Source organism: Leptonotus elevatus, chromosome 16 (assembly GCF_054856555.1).
Source record: "Leptonotus elevatus isolate MCC_2025b chromosome 16, RoL_Lele_1.0, whole genome shotgun sequence".
In the NCBI taxonomy this organism is placed as follows: Eukaryota; Metazoa; Chordata; class Actinopteri; order Syngnathiformes; family Syngnathidae; genus Leptonotus; species Leptonotus elevatus.
In genome coordinates this window covers 18,587,216-18,603,375 of record NC_141254.1, presented here as the reverse complement: position 1 = coordinate 18,603,375, position 16,160 = coordinate 18,587,216, and the positions used below count along the sequence as shown (strand labels likewise).

The 16,160-nt window shown below is 48.3% G+C and overlaps 2 protein-coding genes across 2 annotated transcripts; one reads left to right on the top strand and one right to left on the bottom strand.

Moving 5' to 3' along the window:
* The first annotated feature begins 12 nt into the window (after positions 1–12).
* Positions 13–7,713, top strand: coro6 (coronin 6). The gene is made up of 11 exons (XM_086098554.1): positions 13–158; positions 2,327–2,546; positions 2,875–2,997; positions 3,857–3,986; positions 4,064–4,242; positions 4,326–4,445; positions 5,156–5,260; positions 5,586–5,731; positions 5,811–5,868; positions 5,964–6,191; positions 7,020–7,713. The coding sequence occupies exons 2-11, from the start codon at positions 2,349–2,351 to the stop codon at positions 7,140–7,142; spliced, it is 1,410 nt and encodes a 469-aa protein (XP_085954680.1). The 5' UTR covers positions 13–158; positions 2,327–2,348; the 3' UTR covers positions 7,143–7,713.
* Positions 7,447–15,526, bottom strand: LOC147161144 (von Willebrand factor A domain-containing protein 7-like). The gene is made up of 15 exons (XM_086098553.1): positions 15,177–15,526; positions 14,542–14,814; positions 14,344–14,437; positions 14,148–14,282; positions 13,132–13,318; positions 12,847–13,022; positions 12,659–12,771; positions 10,815–10,931; positions 10,514–10,723; positions 10,299–10,431; positions 10,049–10,201; positions 9,881–9,970; positions 9,445–9,716; positions 9,077–9,373; positions 7,447–9,007 (listed from the first exon to the last, which is right to left on the bottom strand). Exons 1-15 carry the CDS (start codon positions 15,354–15,356, stop codon positions 8,618–8,620), a joined length of 2,820 nt encoding a protein of 939 aa, XP_085954679.1. The 5' UTR covers positions 15,357–15,526; the 3' UTR covers positions 7,447–8,617.
* Positions 15,527–16,160: the final 634 nt, after the last annotated feature.

Here is a 16,160-nt window from a genome sequence, read left to right as displayed (position 1 = left end):
CCTCTCTCGTCGCCCGCCTCTGCCCCCTCTTCCGTCTTTGTATTGGGAGGACTCACGCAGTCGCCTCAGCCGACCCGCGACAGGCAGCGAACCAGAACCAGAACCAGAACCACAGCCGTCAGGGTTGAGGGGTCTCCCCAGTCCCCAAAGCGCGTGAGGTGAGCTCCTTGTGACTCGCATTTGCCTGCGCGTGCGTGTGCGTCGCAGTCAGTAGACAAAACCCGTGGCAAAAATGAATTTCTTTACGTTGCGAGTTATTCTTTGCCCCGTCGGGGGTCGAGATGAGCAACTGTTGACTTTTTTTGTTTTGTTTTTGTGATGACATGACTTCACTTTAAACGAGCGAGGAAGGTCTTGCGTTGCGCGATATGATGTTGCGCGTGGACGTGAACGCACCACGGTGGACTGGCTCGGTCCCGGGACTATTTAGGACGAAGGTCTGGCATGGTCGGTGGTGGGGGGGGTGTGACCATGTACCAGCATGTCTAAATTAGGAAGGGGGCACTCGCGCACGCGCGCACGAGGGAGGAGCAACCTCATTACCTGAGGCTTTTCCTCCCACGTGAATATATATTTTATTTAATGTGATCTCATCCAAAACTCCGCCCACAGCTGCTGACATGTGCAATGTTTGATGAATGTTGTTGTTGAGTCTTCCAAAAACCACTTTGGAGCGCTGCCACACACGATGAACGCTTTGCGTGCAAAGTCATTGCGAGCCAGCAAATGTCTTTAGGACGCTTTCATCGATCTCGTTTTTAGACCACAGAAGACCTTCGTGCGAACGTGTTTTTGTTGTGTTGAGGTCAATGAGCGCGAGTGACAATCGTCTATTAATATCCCAACTTGTAACAGGCGCTGAGCCCAGACGACTATCTTTAACGCTTGGCGCCTCGGGCAGTTTACACAACATACACGAGACAAAAACAGGTCAAAAGGCACCAAAGTCAAAAAAATAAGTGAAGGTTGGAGTAAGAAATTTGGGGTGGTCGGTGCGAGGGCGAGGGCGAGCGTGCCTAAAAACGGCATGTAACTAAATTGCACAAACTGCAAAAAATGGCTAGCTTAATGCTAACCCATAACTGAAAACACGGTTATCGGGCTAAGGATTAGCATCTAGGTAGCCATTTTAAAATGGGTGAAGCAAGGGATATTTGAAAAGCAAATATTATAGCAGTTCATTGGATCTTGTTAGAGTATAGAATATTTGGTATTCTACTCTTTGCGTGTTCAATTAACTGAATGGTGAGATTCTGGTGAAGAAGTCCCTTTGCAAAGGTATCGTTATAACAGAAGCTTCTGATCACACAATTGAAGTCACCCAAACAGTGGTCTGTTCAAAAGTGTCCTCCTCCTCCTCCTGCACATCATTATTTATTGAAAAGTGGGTGAATACGAAAAGTCTCCTCCCATCAGCAAGTTCAGCAAGTTCCCATAGGTATAAATCAGATTAGAGAAAAACAATAATACATCAGCCTGTCTCTTCCGACCGGCTGAGACCGGTACTAGACTACACTCCCTTCTAGATAGCATGGAAAATAACTTGTTGCCCTTTTCTTCTCAGGCAGATAAGAATACAATAGACCATACTATTCATTGAGCTACACAGCTATAACTAAATCCAAAACGGCTAAAATATAAATTGAAACTGAAAAACAATGTTAATAATTCATCAATCTCTTCCAGTAGTTGTGAAACTCTTCATTTTTGTCTGCATGACTGTTTAATAACACCCCTTGTGGCCAAGGAGCAAAATACAACGTACCACTGTATACTCAACAAAGGAGCATACGTCCTCCGTTTGTCCCGCGCATGTCCACATTTGCCGAGCTAGCGTACTGCCCTTTGTTTGTCTAGCATACGTCCTTCATTTGTCCGGCGTATGTCCTCCGTTTGTCTGCCGTATGTTTTGTTCTCCCTACTTTATTTGGCTAAGCCCAATCTTTTCACGTCTGAATGGCACCGGATGGAGAACTCCTGCCATCTGGTGGAAGAGCATTTAGCTGTTCTGTCTGTCACTTTTCCAGATGAATAACCAAAGGCAATAAATGTAGAGCCAATAAATTCTAATTGGGTCATTTATGGCGTCACAGGTGATGAGTTTCTTTCATGGCACGCGAGTTCCCCAGCACCGACACCAGGAATCACTGCCGCGGTGCGCGCGTGTCCTTTTGTTTGTCTCCATGGGACGTCTCCACGCGACCGCCATTGAAGCTCTTGAAAGAAGCTCAACACGTGCAGTGAAAATGCATTTGTGGCGATGCCAACCAAAGTTTTGAACCGTTTTGCTGTCTGTGACTTCCTCCCCCCCCCCCCCCCTCCTCAGTCTCCGCCCCCCCCTTGCAGCCATGAGTCGCAGCATCGTGCGGCAGAGCAAGTTCCGCCACGTCTTCGGCCAGAGCGTCAAGGCCGACCAGAGCTACGATGACATCCGCGTGTCCAAGGTCACGTGGGACAGCTCCTTCTGCGCCGTCAACCCCAAGTTCCTGGCCGTCATTGTGGAGTCCAGCGGGGGCGGAGCTCTCCTGGCCATTCCCCTCGCAAAGGTCAGTGCGCAGTTTCCGAGAGTCGGACCCCAAAATTGAGTGTTGCCGTTTTTCCCCTGACACCAGAAAGCTCCCGCTGTCTTGCGCCCCCCATGACACGTGGAAAAGTCCCCTTTCAGTGCCTCATCACTCGGCTATAAATACTCTTCTTTCGTGTGTGTGTGTGTGTGTGTGTGTGTGTGTGTTAGCAATGTTGATACACATGTTCACAGCACACAAATGGCGTGTCATGGTGGACATGCAGCATACAAATGTCGGACACATGACCTTGTAATGAGGAGTTTTGACCTTTAATGGACTTGAGCTGAGGTTGCGGTGTGTTCTGTAGATGGGTCGCGTGGACAAAAACTACCCTCTGGTCAACGGACACTCTGGACCGGTCCTTGACATCGACTGGTGTCCCCATGACGATAACGTGCTGGCCAGCGGCTCGGAGGACTGCAGCGCCATGGTAACCAGCCGCTGATTGTGTTTCCATATTTCCGGTTGAACTGTCAACTGACCGTTTTTTTGAGGGTCAAGGCTTGATTTTAGTTGGGATTAGGCAGTCGGTTACGGTAAGGGGCTAGGAATTGGGATGTTCCCACTAAGATAGTAAGACAAACATGTTGGTGTGTGTGTGTTTGTGGCCCACAAATCGGAATGTGACGTGCGCAGAGGTGGCAAATCCAGGTCCAGAAAGTAAAAACCCTGCCACAGTTTGGCTTTAGCCCAAGGTGCTTGCTAGTGTTAGAGTATAGAATATTTATATTCTACTCTTTGCGTGTTCAATTAACTGAATGGTGAGATTCTGGTGAAGAAGTCCCTTTGCAAAGGTATCATTAAAACAGAAGCTTCTGATGACAAAAACTGACGACACTCAAACCGTGTTCTGTTCAGATTGTGTGTCCCTTTACTCCGGCACATCATTATTTATTGAAAAGTGGGTGAATACGAAAAGTCTCCTCCCTCAGCAAGTTCCCAGACCGGTACTAGACTAAACTCCCTTTAAGATAGCAAATGGAAGAAACCCGTTGCCCTTCTTCTGAGAGTGAGACAGATAAGAATACAATTCTATTCATTGAGCCATATTGCTATAACTAAATCCAAAACGGCCAAAATATAAATTGAAACTGAAAAACAATGTTAATAACTCATCACTAGCTAGCTAGCGGCCTAGCTAGCTCCCATGTTGCTCGTTTACATGCTAGCTAGCATCAGGGGCTAAAGCCAGACTGTGGCAGGATTTTTACTTCCTGGACTTGTGTTTGCCACCTCTGAACGTGCGTAACGGCATTTTTTGTTTGTTTGTGTTCTTGCGCCATCTGCAGGTGTGGCAGATTCCCGATCACTCGCTGGTACGCCCCCTCACAGAGCCCGTTGTGGTACTGGAGGGCCACTCCAAGCGTGTCGGCATCGTCAGCTGGCATCCGACCGCGCACAACATACTGCTGACTGCGGGTACAACACACACACACACACGCGCGCGCGCGCACGATCGATGCAGAGTCGCGCGAACGCGTCCTTCTCCTTCGCAGGGAGCGACAACCTGATCATCGTGTGGAACGTGGGCACGGGGGAGCCGCTCATCTCCATGGACGACCACCCCGACCTCATCTACAGCATCAGCTGGAACAGGAACGGAAGCTTGTTCTGCACCACCTGCAAGGACCGCCGCCTGCGCGTCTGCGACCCGCGCAAGGCCGAGGTGGTGGCGGTGAGTGGTCCGACTCGAGCGAGGGTGCCAGTGAGGCCGTTGCTAACGCGAGCCGTTGCTAACGCGAGCCGCTGACCCCCCAGGAACGCTTGGCGCCTCACGAGGGCATCCGACCCATGAGGGCCATCTTCACCAGAGACGGGAACATCTTCACTACAGGATTTACCAGGATGAGCCAGAGGGAGCTCGGACTCTGGGACCCGGTACGCTAAACTGAGCATGAATAGGAAATGATGTTGATGGAATTACCAATGTGGAGTAAACATTTTGGACTTAAGAGTACGTTCAAACATACTCACAATCAAACTTACTTGCAAGTAAACGTACTTGAACGTACTTGTTGGCTAAATGCTAAAAACATAGCATATTATTTTCCCATAATGCCACGGCGTATTGAGTATTGAAAACATTCTGGGAAAACAGGCTATATTCTTAGCATTTAGCTTACAAGTATGTTCGAACGTACTTGCGCGTATGTTCGAAACTATTTGTGAGTACGTTCAAAGATACTGGCGAACAGGCGAGCGTGTTCAAACGTACTCGCAATCAAACATACTCGTGAGTACGTTCGAACGTACTTGTGGCTAAATGCTAAAAACATAGCATATTATTTTCCCATAATGCCACGGGGTATTGAGTGTTGACTTGTGCATGTCGATTCTGGGAAAATATGTTTTTAGCATTTAGCCTACAAGTACGTCTGAACGTACTCGCGAGTATGTTCAGACGTATTTGCGAGTACGTTGAACGCATTTAACGTATCGAACGTAGACGCAAATGCGTTCGAACGGCAGTTCCCTGCAAATGTGAGCAACAGCAAGAAAAGTCAGCCATTGTTGTTTGTAAAAAAAAGAATTTTTTGAAACGAGTCATCTCTATGATCGGTTCCAAATGAACTCTTCATCTTCCTCAGACCAATTTTGAGGAGCCGATCGCACTGTTGGAGTTGGACACGAGTAACGGCGTCCTGTTACCGTATTACGACCCAGACGCCAACATGGTCTACTTGTGCGGCAAGGTAAGCAGGGGTGCCAAACACATATTTCTGCCGTAGTTATGCTTTCCCGTTAAGAGCCCTCATATTAATCCAGTAAAAAAAAAAAAAAGTATTTCAATGTACTTTAAAAAAAGATCGTAACAAAAATGGATTCCAGTATCTTACTGTTAAAAGTGAAGACATAGCAAGAAACAGGAAGTCGACACAATTTGACTTCGCGGGCCACATCGAATGATTGTGGAGGGCCGGATCGGGCCCCCGGGGCCTTGGGTTTGGCCCCTGTGATATATATGGGCAACGTGCACGTGCAATGTGTTGCTTGACTGCATTGTGTGTGCGCGCGCAGGGAGACAGCAGCATCCGTTACTTTGAGATCACCGAGGAGCCGCCCTACGTGCACTACCTCAACACCTTCAGCAGCAAAGAGCCGCAGCGGGGGATGGGTTTCATGCCCAAAAGGGGCGTGGACGTCAGCAAGTGCGAGATCGCCAGGTCAGGCCACGCGGCGAGCGACTGATCCGCATGCCGCCGGATTCTGCGCATGACTCACGATGCTTGTATTTGCGCGAAGGTTGTACAAGCTGCACGACAAGAAGTGCGAGCCAATCACAATGACCGTTCCCCGAAAGGTAAGTCCCGCCCCGCCCCGCCCCGCCCGATCCGGCCCATCGCTCATGCCGAGTTGCCGTAAAGCTCGCTGACTCGCTCGAATGCCGTCGGGCAGTCGGACCTCTTCCAGGACGACCTGTACCCGGACACGGCCGGGCCGGAGCCGGCCATGGAACCCGAGGAGTGGCTGGAGGGCCGCGACCAAGACCCCGTGCTGATATCCATGAAGGAGGGCTACGTGCCGCCGAAGAGCCGCGAGCTCAAAATGTCCCGGAAGAGCCTGCTGGAATCCAGGCCCGCCCCCCGCCGCAGCATGTCCACGTGCGATGCCGCCAGCCTGCCGGTCAGTCCTTCAGTTTGCGGCAGTTTTCAGGACAGGTCAGGGGTCTGCAACCTGCGGCTCTGGAGCCACATGTGGCTCTTTAGTTCCTCTCCTGCGGCTCCCAATGGATCGCTTAAAAAAATTAGTGGAAAAAAATATATGTGTATATCTATATATTTTGTGTTTGACATTTTTTAGAAAAAATATTCTATAAATAAATTAATAATTAAAGCACGGACATCTTTACCAGCTAAAAATGCACGAAATGCCTCTCGCTGTTCACATTCAACAAGGAAACAGTGAGTAACTCTGCAGCAGCATCCATTCGCCTGTTTGGCTTTGTTTGTTTCCATCCGCCATCGGCGCCGATTGGTTTTCGTCCTGCCTAAACAACGCCTGATTGGTCCGACCTGAACAAGCTCGGCTGCAAACGCGTCAGCCGGAAGCGGTACAAGATGCATTCTCCGGAGTTTGTGAGCTCACAAATACCGCGAGAATTCAACTTGCTTGGCAAGATTAGAAGCTCTTGGGCCCTCAGTAAATTAGACGAAGACTAATCTTCAAATGTTTTGCGGACACATTTTGTGTGTGATTTTTTTTTTTTTTTAGCCTAAAATGCTTCATTCTCTCGGAAAAGGTTACTGACCTCTGCTATAGCGCAACAAGCAGAATGAATATATATTTTCTCCTTCTCTATTCTTTGCACCAAGTGTCTTACCTTCAACTTTGACTTCTTTTCTAACTTGCCTTCTGTCGCTGTCCTCCTCTCCTTGTCATGTCCCTGTTTCTTCTCCTTTTGTCTCCTTGCCGTCCTTTGTCTCGTCTGTCCCCGGCGTCCTCGCGCCGCAGCCCGAGCTGCTGCAGAGGCTGCTGGAGGAGATCCAGCACCTGAAGGCGACTGTATTGTCCCAAGAGAAACGAATCTGCGATTTGGAGAACAAACTGTCCCAGTATGCGAACGGCATGGCCTGACGGGGGGTTGCGCCCTAGCGCCCCCCCCTCCCCCCCTCCAGGAGAGGCCCTGATGGACGCTTGTGAAGTGTTGCGCAAAGCTGCAGTGGCGACGCGGCACGCTGCGCTGGGACAGAATTCCACGGCGCGGTACGACAACGCGACAGACCTTCATCATCCCAGACAAGAGTCAAAACTCTTTTTTCAGCGCTTTTGGTCCAAACGGGGACAAGGGTTGAAGGTTTGAGGGACACGCTAAGCTGACGACGTGAAGGAAATGAGACAAAAAAAAAAAAGATTCCTACTTGGAAAGTACAGCAGCAAATGTTTGAAAAAGTAACATGCCTTTATTTTGTTGAGTCAGCTCATCTCACAATCCTTCATGACAACGTAATGTAAATAGACTAAAAGGAGAAAAAAATAATCTTTAATCTGTAGCAAAATGTCGTGTTCTGTGAAAGAGTTGACACAATGTCAAAATAAACGACATCTTTTTTTAGGGGGAATTATTTCATCTCCTGCAACAATTTTGCTGAACATTTCTCTCGGTTTGTCGTCTTTATTTATATAAGTGGAATAGTAAGAAAAAAAAGATCTTGCAATGTTTACTAACAAGACAATTGCAGCAGGGAACGGACTGGACGCGGCCCCCGGGCTGTGGGTTCGACACCTTTTGCGCTACAGGTTCTTCACAGGTTGTAATGTGGCTTCAGTGGTCAGCAGGTACTTTTTCATAGCTTATTTACTTCAGTGATCGAACATTTCCATCGAATCAGCAGCATTTTGTAGTTAAATTAGACAAATTCATCGTTTAATAAAATGAAAGCAGTTGTTCTTGAAAAAGTGTCAAACTTGAAAAAGGGTTCATTTTGGGACGCAAAAGCAGCTTTTTCGATATTTTTTTCAAATAATCATTAAAAGGAAAGTCAACCTTAAACATTTATGACAATAATATATTATATGTGACCTCACTGGTCTGAACATGACATTTTTTATTAATAATACATTTGTGGAATATGACTTATGAAGCAAAATCCAGCCATTTTTATACATCTCAGGGGGCGGCCATTTTGCCACTCGCTGTCGACTGATGATGACATCACAGTTGCTCAGGGCTCAGGCAAGGACCAATCACAACTCGCCTGTTTTCTGAAGCTGAGCTGTGATTGTTTGTTACCTGAGACCTGAACAATTGTGATGTCATTGTCACTCAAAAGCAAGTGGCAAAATGGCCGCCTTCTGATGTTGATTAAAACTGCTGGACGTTGCTGCTTAACTCATATTAACCAGAATACCGCATTTTCACATTCATGTCCCAAATTTTTGTTGGGGGTGGGAGGGGTTTTGACTTCCGCTTTAAATGATCAACATTGGGAGCATTTGAAACTGCAGTACTGATGTCGGCCACTAGGGGAGGAAATCCCCCAAGGGCCACACATTAGCGCTGTGTAAGCATTGGTCACTATTGGCAATGGCGAAAAATTTTCCACAGGACTTTAGCACACGTCCAAGCTGTGTAAGACTGCAAGCGCCAAAGTGAGCACAGCGCAGCTGAAGGAAGCCGGAGCGAGGATTGAGGCCGCGGAGGTGGTGGTGAAGGCGTTGAAGACGCACGTGTCCACGTTGCCCACGTTGTCCACCACCAGCAGCTCCACATCGGGCGAGTCGCAAAATGCGTCGTAGGTCGCCAGCGTGTCGTTCTGGTTGTCGGCGGCTGGCCTGAGGTTCAGCGTCCCGTTGCCTCGAGTGAGACTGACCCGCTCCACGCCGGACCCTCGGGCGCCGTCGCTCACCAGCAGCATCAGCTCCCACGGGATGTCGCTACCGTTCTGCACGCAGTTGACGATGCTCCGCACCTCGCACACGGGAGCTGTGAAGTCCGTCACCTGCGAGGAAACAGGAAGTGGTCAGAGGATGTTTGCCATGCGGAATGTGACAAGGCGAGGCCAACAAACCGGATTTAGGACAGAGATCCTGAGGACAATGTAGTTGACGTCCTCGCCTTCGGGACCCTTCGCCTCGATGACGAGGCTGACGGTGGTGCCGGATGGCGTGTTGGTCGGCACCGAGAGCATCACGGTGCCGTTGGCTCTGACTCCTGGTTCCACCGGGAGAGTACTAGGACCACTGGCGTTGTAGAGCGGGTTGTTGGTGGTGACCCGGATTGAGACATTCCCTCTGATCCCATTGGCGATGACAGAAAAAGGCACCGAGAACGGCGTCCCGGGAACGAGGTTGCCCTCTGCTTCAGCCTGAACACCAATAACATCAGCCATCTTGTGATCATGTGATCTGCTGGAACCCCGCTGCGCCGACCACTCACCCTGATAGTTAGATTGGACGCTCGCAAGCTGGTCGGCACCTCCCTTTGGAAAGGAAAGGCTCTTCCCGTGGCGGCGTTCACCTCGTTCCCCTTCACGCGCACCACAAACGGCACAGACGGGATCATTTCGAACCGAGCCAAGTAGCTGCTGCGCCCTTGCCGCTCCAACGCCCCTGGAATCTGCAGCGATCCCGCTGAATCGACCAGAGTGACCTCAGTTACATTCGCCGCGTTGCTGCCTGTTAGCCTCAGTAGCATGGTACCGTTGGTGTCTTCAAAGGAAAGGACACTCCATTAGAAAGGCCTGGCCGGGCATGTCATTCAGTGCCATTGACGTATATAGCCGTCATTGGCACTGAACGAGATCAGCGCCGTTGACGTATATAGCCGTCATTGGCACTGAACGAGATCAGTGTGGAAACGGAAGCTCTCCTACCGGCTGATGGACGTGTGTCGAGAACATCAAACGAGTTCACCAAGGGTACATACTCCACAAAGTCAAACAGAAAGTCAAGGGGACTCTGACCTTTTAAAGCAAAAAACATTTAGCAAACAATTGCACATTTTCTCGTTTCTCCTCGGATTCTATTGGCGGAGCGCTCACCTGTGGCCCTCAACGTGTATGGATTGGTTGCCAGCAGTGCGACTTGCCACGTGCCCACGTTTGGCCTCAGCTGCAAAGTTTGCAAGTTTCCCACCGACTGCGCAGGCGAGACCAATAAATCGGCGCCCGCGTCGGGGATTGTCAGCATGTCGCCTGCAAAGACATGAAAGTGCAACGCATAGCGTTCAAGAAACTGCTGCCCTCGCTGTTAACATGTCCATTATTGTGCGTACTGAGTTTTACGTGTCACCTTCAGGGTCCGTGAGCGTGACGCTCGTAGGATTTCCCGTTATAAAAAGTCGGACGTTGCTGGTGGTCTCGTCGACCACGAAGGTGAAGTTTTCGTTCTGTCCTGGAGTCCTGGATGCCCGCACAAGCGTCACCTGAGAGAAGTCGGCAATCAGACACGCTCAGCTTGCAGCCGAGCCGGGCAACAAAAAGTCGGCGCCATCTTGCTGCCGCTACCAGAGAGGAGCTGGACAATTGCCCGATGATGCTGGTGGCGTCCAAGAGTTCGTCCTCTTCCACTTCTACCACCAGACCTCCAGCCGCCTGGGCCACGTCTTTATACACCTGAATGTCTGAATCCGAAATCCTGCTGGACTGCTCTCGGTCAACTTGTCGCCGCCTTCGCCGCCGACTGTTGGACGATGTTCCCGTGATCAGGAAGTACACCTGTGTGGAGAAAAAAAAACCTCTTTGATGTGATGTATCGTTTGGGTGAGGATCTTCGAGCGGCACAAAGTGAGACCATTTTGGCACCCACCATAGATTGAGTCCGCTCGATGAGACTGATTACAGTGGACTCGAGGTCTTGGTCTTTGGCCGGTGCGTCTGTAAAGAGGAAGATGTCCGAGTTCTGGGGAGCATTCGTCAATGCCAACTTGACATGGGAAAGGAGAGGACAAAAGTGTGAATTTTCCTTCCAACAATCGTTGTCGCATTTCTTCTGGATTCATTCAATCGTGGCAAAAATATCCCAATTGACAAGAAATCTACATTTTGAGTGTAGAAACAAGATGCCTGAAAGGGAGGACGAATAAGAAAACATTTAATCCCACCCCTTTTTACATATAAAACATAAAAGCATTCACCACTTCCGTCAGTGTATTTACACCTAAGAAACAGTTTCTTAGGTTTGAAACTATTATTTAGCGCCATCTAGTGGTGACCTAATAATTCATTCATAAAAAACAAAAACACTATTAATTTCAATAATATGCAAAAGAAAAAATAGGTTCTATCACATCAGTGTACATGTTTCCATATAATCATAACTCCAGTAATCCGTAATTGTATAACAGGAGGCTGACATGTTTAGCCGCCATCTTTGTTCTACACCTACCCGAAGAACTTTGCGAACTTAGTTAGCTTCAGGTGGTGCTTGTCGCTAGTGGACCTAATGGGTGTCAGGAGGTGGCGGTAGCTGACTCCCGTCATTCGGGCTTCGACCACCTTGTCTCCATCAGCTTTGCTCTTGCTAGCTTCTTCCGTTAGCCATTTTTGTTTGCTGTTCCATCCTCCAGCTAATTCTTGCTAGCCGCTATCGTTAGCTGCTGCGAAGTTCTCTCTCTTGAGACCAGTGTCGTGCGCAATGCTTCAAAATCGTTATATTCCATTAGTTTGCCACTAGATGGCACCAGATAATACACACTGTCCCTTTCACAACCTCACAGTGCCGTAGGAAGTTACTGAAACCATCTCACAAACACTTTTTGGTTCCTAATCCTTAGAGTCAAGCTTTCTCAATCTGATTTGGGGCTCAGGCTCCTTGATATTTTGGAACCTGAATTCCCCCCCACTTTCAGAAAGAAGCAAATTATTGTCGTTTCCAATTGAGTCATGGGAAAGTTCTAAAAAAGTGAATTGGAGTTGAATAATGAGGCCTATGAGATTGAAGTCAACCCGAACCCTCATCTATGTCTGTTTTTTGGCTGTTGTTGAATTATTAACATTGTTTTTCAGTTTCAATTTATATTTTAACCATTTTGAATTTAGTTATAGCTGTGTAGCTCAATGAATAGAATTGTCTATTGTATTCTTATCTGTCTCTTTCGCCTGAGAAGAAAAGGGCAACGGGTTTCTCTTCCACTGTTATCTAGAAGGGAGTGTAGTCTAGTACCGGTCTCCGTCGGTCGGAAGAAACAGGCTGATGTATTATTGTTTTTCTCTAATCTGATTTGTATTCCTGGGAACTTGCTGAACTTGCTGATGGGAGGAGACTTTTCGTATTCACCCACTTTTCAATAAATAATGATGTGCAGGAGGAGGAGGAGCACACTTTTGAACAGACCACTGTTTGGGTGACTTCAATTGTGTGATCAGAAGCTTCTGTTATAATGATACCTTTGCAAAGGGACTTCTTCACCAGAATCTCACCATTCAGTTAATTGAACACGCAAAGAGTAGAATACAAATATTGTCTACTCTAACACTGTGTACATTCATCTTGGCGTTCCGCTAACAACGAACATGGCTACGGCCACTAAGTTTTGCTACCACAGCTCCCAAGTACATAATTCCGCCTGGCGTTTTCCTGTTTGAGGAGCATTTCTGCTTCATCAAGTTGTTCTGGGATTAGAAGAATAAAATCCATATAGGCGAGCGTACCCGAAGGCCCGTGAGACTCAACTCCTCTTCATCCCCCCCGCCGCTCGCTGTCAGATCATCAACCATGCCCCTGAAGACCTCCGGATCCCTCGTCCTGCTCACCGGCCCGAATCCTGAACCGAAGAGAGGTCTTATATTGTTTTTTTTTCGGTTACGGTTGAAAAAAAGTTTGCATCCCAAGTCTGTACCCGGATCATTGAAGGGCACGAGAATGTAGAACAAAGGCTCATTGTCGGTTCCCACTTGGGTGTTGATGAAGGAGGAAGTGGCGCTCTGCACGGCCGCAATGTCGTCGCTCATACTCTGCGAGGTGTCGATCACGAAACACAGAGCGTTCCCAGATCCTCTGGAGATGCCCAACATCCTGATGAAGGAGAGACAAGCTTTAACGTTACGCTGCGCCGAAATGTGCGTGCGTGCCGTGCGTGCGTGCGTGCGTGCGTGTTTCTGTGCCGTCGCTCAGAGCAGCGTACTGGAGGAAGGGCTCATTTCCCGCCGCCTGTCGAATGTTCTCCAGGATCTCGCTGGTCGCTGATGTGGCCAGGCCGGCCGCTCTTGAGTGAAGGAACCCGTGCTCGGAATCAAACGTGTCTTTGTTGATCCCGCCGGTGGGCTCGATCCTGCTGGTCACGTCCAAGGCTCCTCCGTGGCTGCACTTTCCTGTCCAACAAGTAAAGCAGATTTTTTTGCTTCCGTTTTCAGATTACATTATGCAGGGTTGCGCAACCTGTCATGAGATGTAGAAAAATATTTGCTGGCATGACTCATTTATGGGAGTGTTGATTGCTGCAGTGGCCAAAACATGCCTAATTAAAACTGAACTGCAGTAATAAACTAAATGGAATTAGAACCTCACCTTTTTAACAGATGAGCTGCTTTTAATATCGTGACCCGACGACGATGATATTGTGGCAGTTTTGATATCACGATATCGCCGTTATCTTTACATCCTTGATAATTAACATTGCCATATTGTCAGTTTCTGTGCTTAACTCGCTTTTGAACAAGATCAACTTTTTAAACAAGGATAAAGACAAAGTTGTGAAAGTTTTGGGGCTGACATTCTAATTGCTTGCCATTAACTCCCTAAAGCAGTGGTGTCAAAGTCTGGTCCTCAAGTGCCTGAGTGCTGCATGTTTTAGAGGTTTCCCATGTTCGACACAGCTGATTCATATTTAAGATCATCAGCAAAATTCTGCAGGAACCTGATAATGATCCTGATCATTGAATCAGGTGTGTTGGAGTAGGGAATCCTCGAAAACATGCAAGACTCTGACACCTGTGCCCCAAAGAGTTTACTCCAAATCCCATAGAGCACCGGTTGTCAAACGAGGCCAGAGTTCTTGCGAGATCGGAATCTTTATCGGGCTCTCTCAGCGCTTGCTGATGAGCTCATCCTTCGAATCAAGTGTAAATTAGAATAAACGGAGTTTCGCTAACATACGCAAGAAAACTGTGATTTTGTGTGTATACGTGTTGCATCGTTTACCGCTGGGCTTGGTGTCGATGCCGGGAATGAGTCCAAAATATCCCGTGGTCAGTATCTGGTTCTGGGTGATGTTCTCCAGGATGTTGTCGCTGCAGTCGTCCCCGTCGCAGCTGCGGCAGGTGGGCGTGTCCACATCTGCCGTAATGGTTGACGTTTAAGCTGCGCCTCTTCCTGCATGATGCCTTCTTTTGCTTACCTGCTATGTTGCCGAGGGAGGTGCCGGATCGAATGAGGTTGGAATTGGGAAATGTATTTCCGTTCTCCGCCCAGTTACTGTGGCTGTAAAAATCCTTCGGGTTCAAGGCAAACCGAAGAAAGTTGATTGGAAGTGAGACAAAAGGCGCAGCGGGTAAAAGAAGAAGAAGAAGAAGACGAGGAAGACGAGGAGGACAACCTGTAACGTGTGCAGGATCCCTCCCAGGTTTTCCTGGGCCGCCTCAAAGTTCTCCTGCCTGTTGTTGGCCTTGACCGTCTGCAGGCCCGTGGTGATGATGTTTCGACCGCTGTCGAAGGTCTCGTCGTCAAAGTGGAAGCTGGGGTTAAACACTTCCACCAGGTCCACGCGTATGTTGCGCAATGTGATGGACTCGATGGCCTCCTCGAAGTTCCTGATGGAGCTTCCGGCCCTGCAGGCCGCGGCCACGCCTGTGGCGGTGAATGGCTGCGGCTACACACGCACACGTAAATCTTGTTTAGTCACTTGTACTTTATCTTAAGCGACAATCTTTTCTTTTCTTTTTTTTTGGGGGGGGGGGGTTGTTTATTTTATTAGAGGCTTATGATCTGGTCTGGTCTGATTATTATCGTAATCAAATGACATTTCAAGACATTTTGAAATTAAAATAATAATAATTGTCCATAACCGGAATAAACTCCACCCGCCCCGGGAGGCAAATGATCTGTTTGTCTCATTATTTTCCAAACACCAAACGAACCCGACCCAGCGTTCTTTTTAACATAAACCAACAACACAAACACAAACGTGTGATGTTCCAGTCAGAACAGGAAGCAACTGAGAAGGTATCTCACGGGAAAGGCGAAGACGTTATTCTCGGCTTCGGCCAGCGCGCGGCACACCTGCACGGTGACATTCAAAATGGCTTCCTCTGTGATCTCCTGGTGGCTCCTGGAACTTCCCGGGAGAATTCCGAATCCCTGAGCTCCAGTTTGAAGCAGCAGGATGCTCAAAACCGTCAAAGCGGACGGCATGTCTTCCTGACCTGCCCGAAAAGAGGAACAAAACAACTTTTGCCGAGTCACCTGCGAGCCGCTGACCCTAATTGGCACCTTCCGTGAGTTTTTCTTCTTCTTCCAATGAGCTGGAAGAGGAGTGTTCTGAAAGTGTGGCCGCTTCTGTCCTCGGTTGATGATAATGACAACAGTACGTACGCTGCGGGAAAGAGGCAAAGCCACGCAGGACCTGCTCAACCGGTTCAGTTTCTGGTGACGCCGGTAAGCAGAATTTTGACCTTTGTTTCAAGTCACGCAATGTCATGATGATCTAATTATGTGCCGAATTGGTAGCGTGATTATTTGATTCTGTTTTTGAATGCGCTAGTGCTCGAATAAAAAAAAAAATTTTTTTAGGAAGGTATTTACCAAACGTGTTAACTTTCAGAAGCAAAACCAAAAAGTGTTTTTTTTAGTGTTGAATTACTTTGCGCATAAAGAGACAACTAGGAGTGAGGGTAATCCTCTCATCTACCGAGCCTTGGTGTTCAACCACGTGGAACCCGATTCCCTAATAGACAAATTAAACACCGTTCACTTATCCACTTTCTAAAGGTCTCTGGCCTTGGGTGGTGGCTCCCTGGTGGACCACGAGCCATGGATTTGCCCAACCGATCCCACCATTACACTTATATGCTCTTCAAAGGCTTGGTATTTAAGGCGTGTCGGTTGTTTGGCGTGGATGAATGATATAGTAAAAGATCATTCATTTATGTAGCGCTTTTACACCTTACAAGGCCCTCAAAGCGCTTTACATTTTGACTTCACATTCACCTACTGATG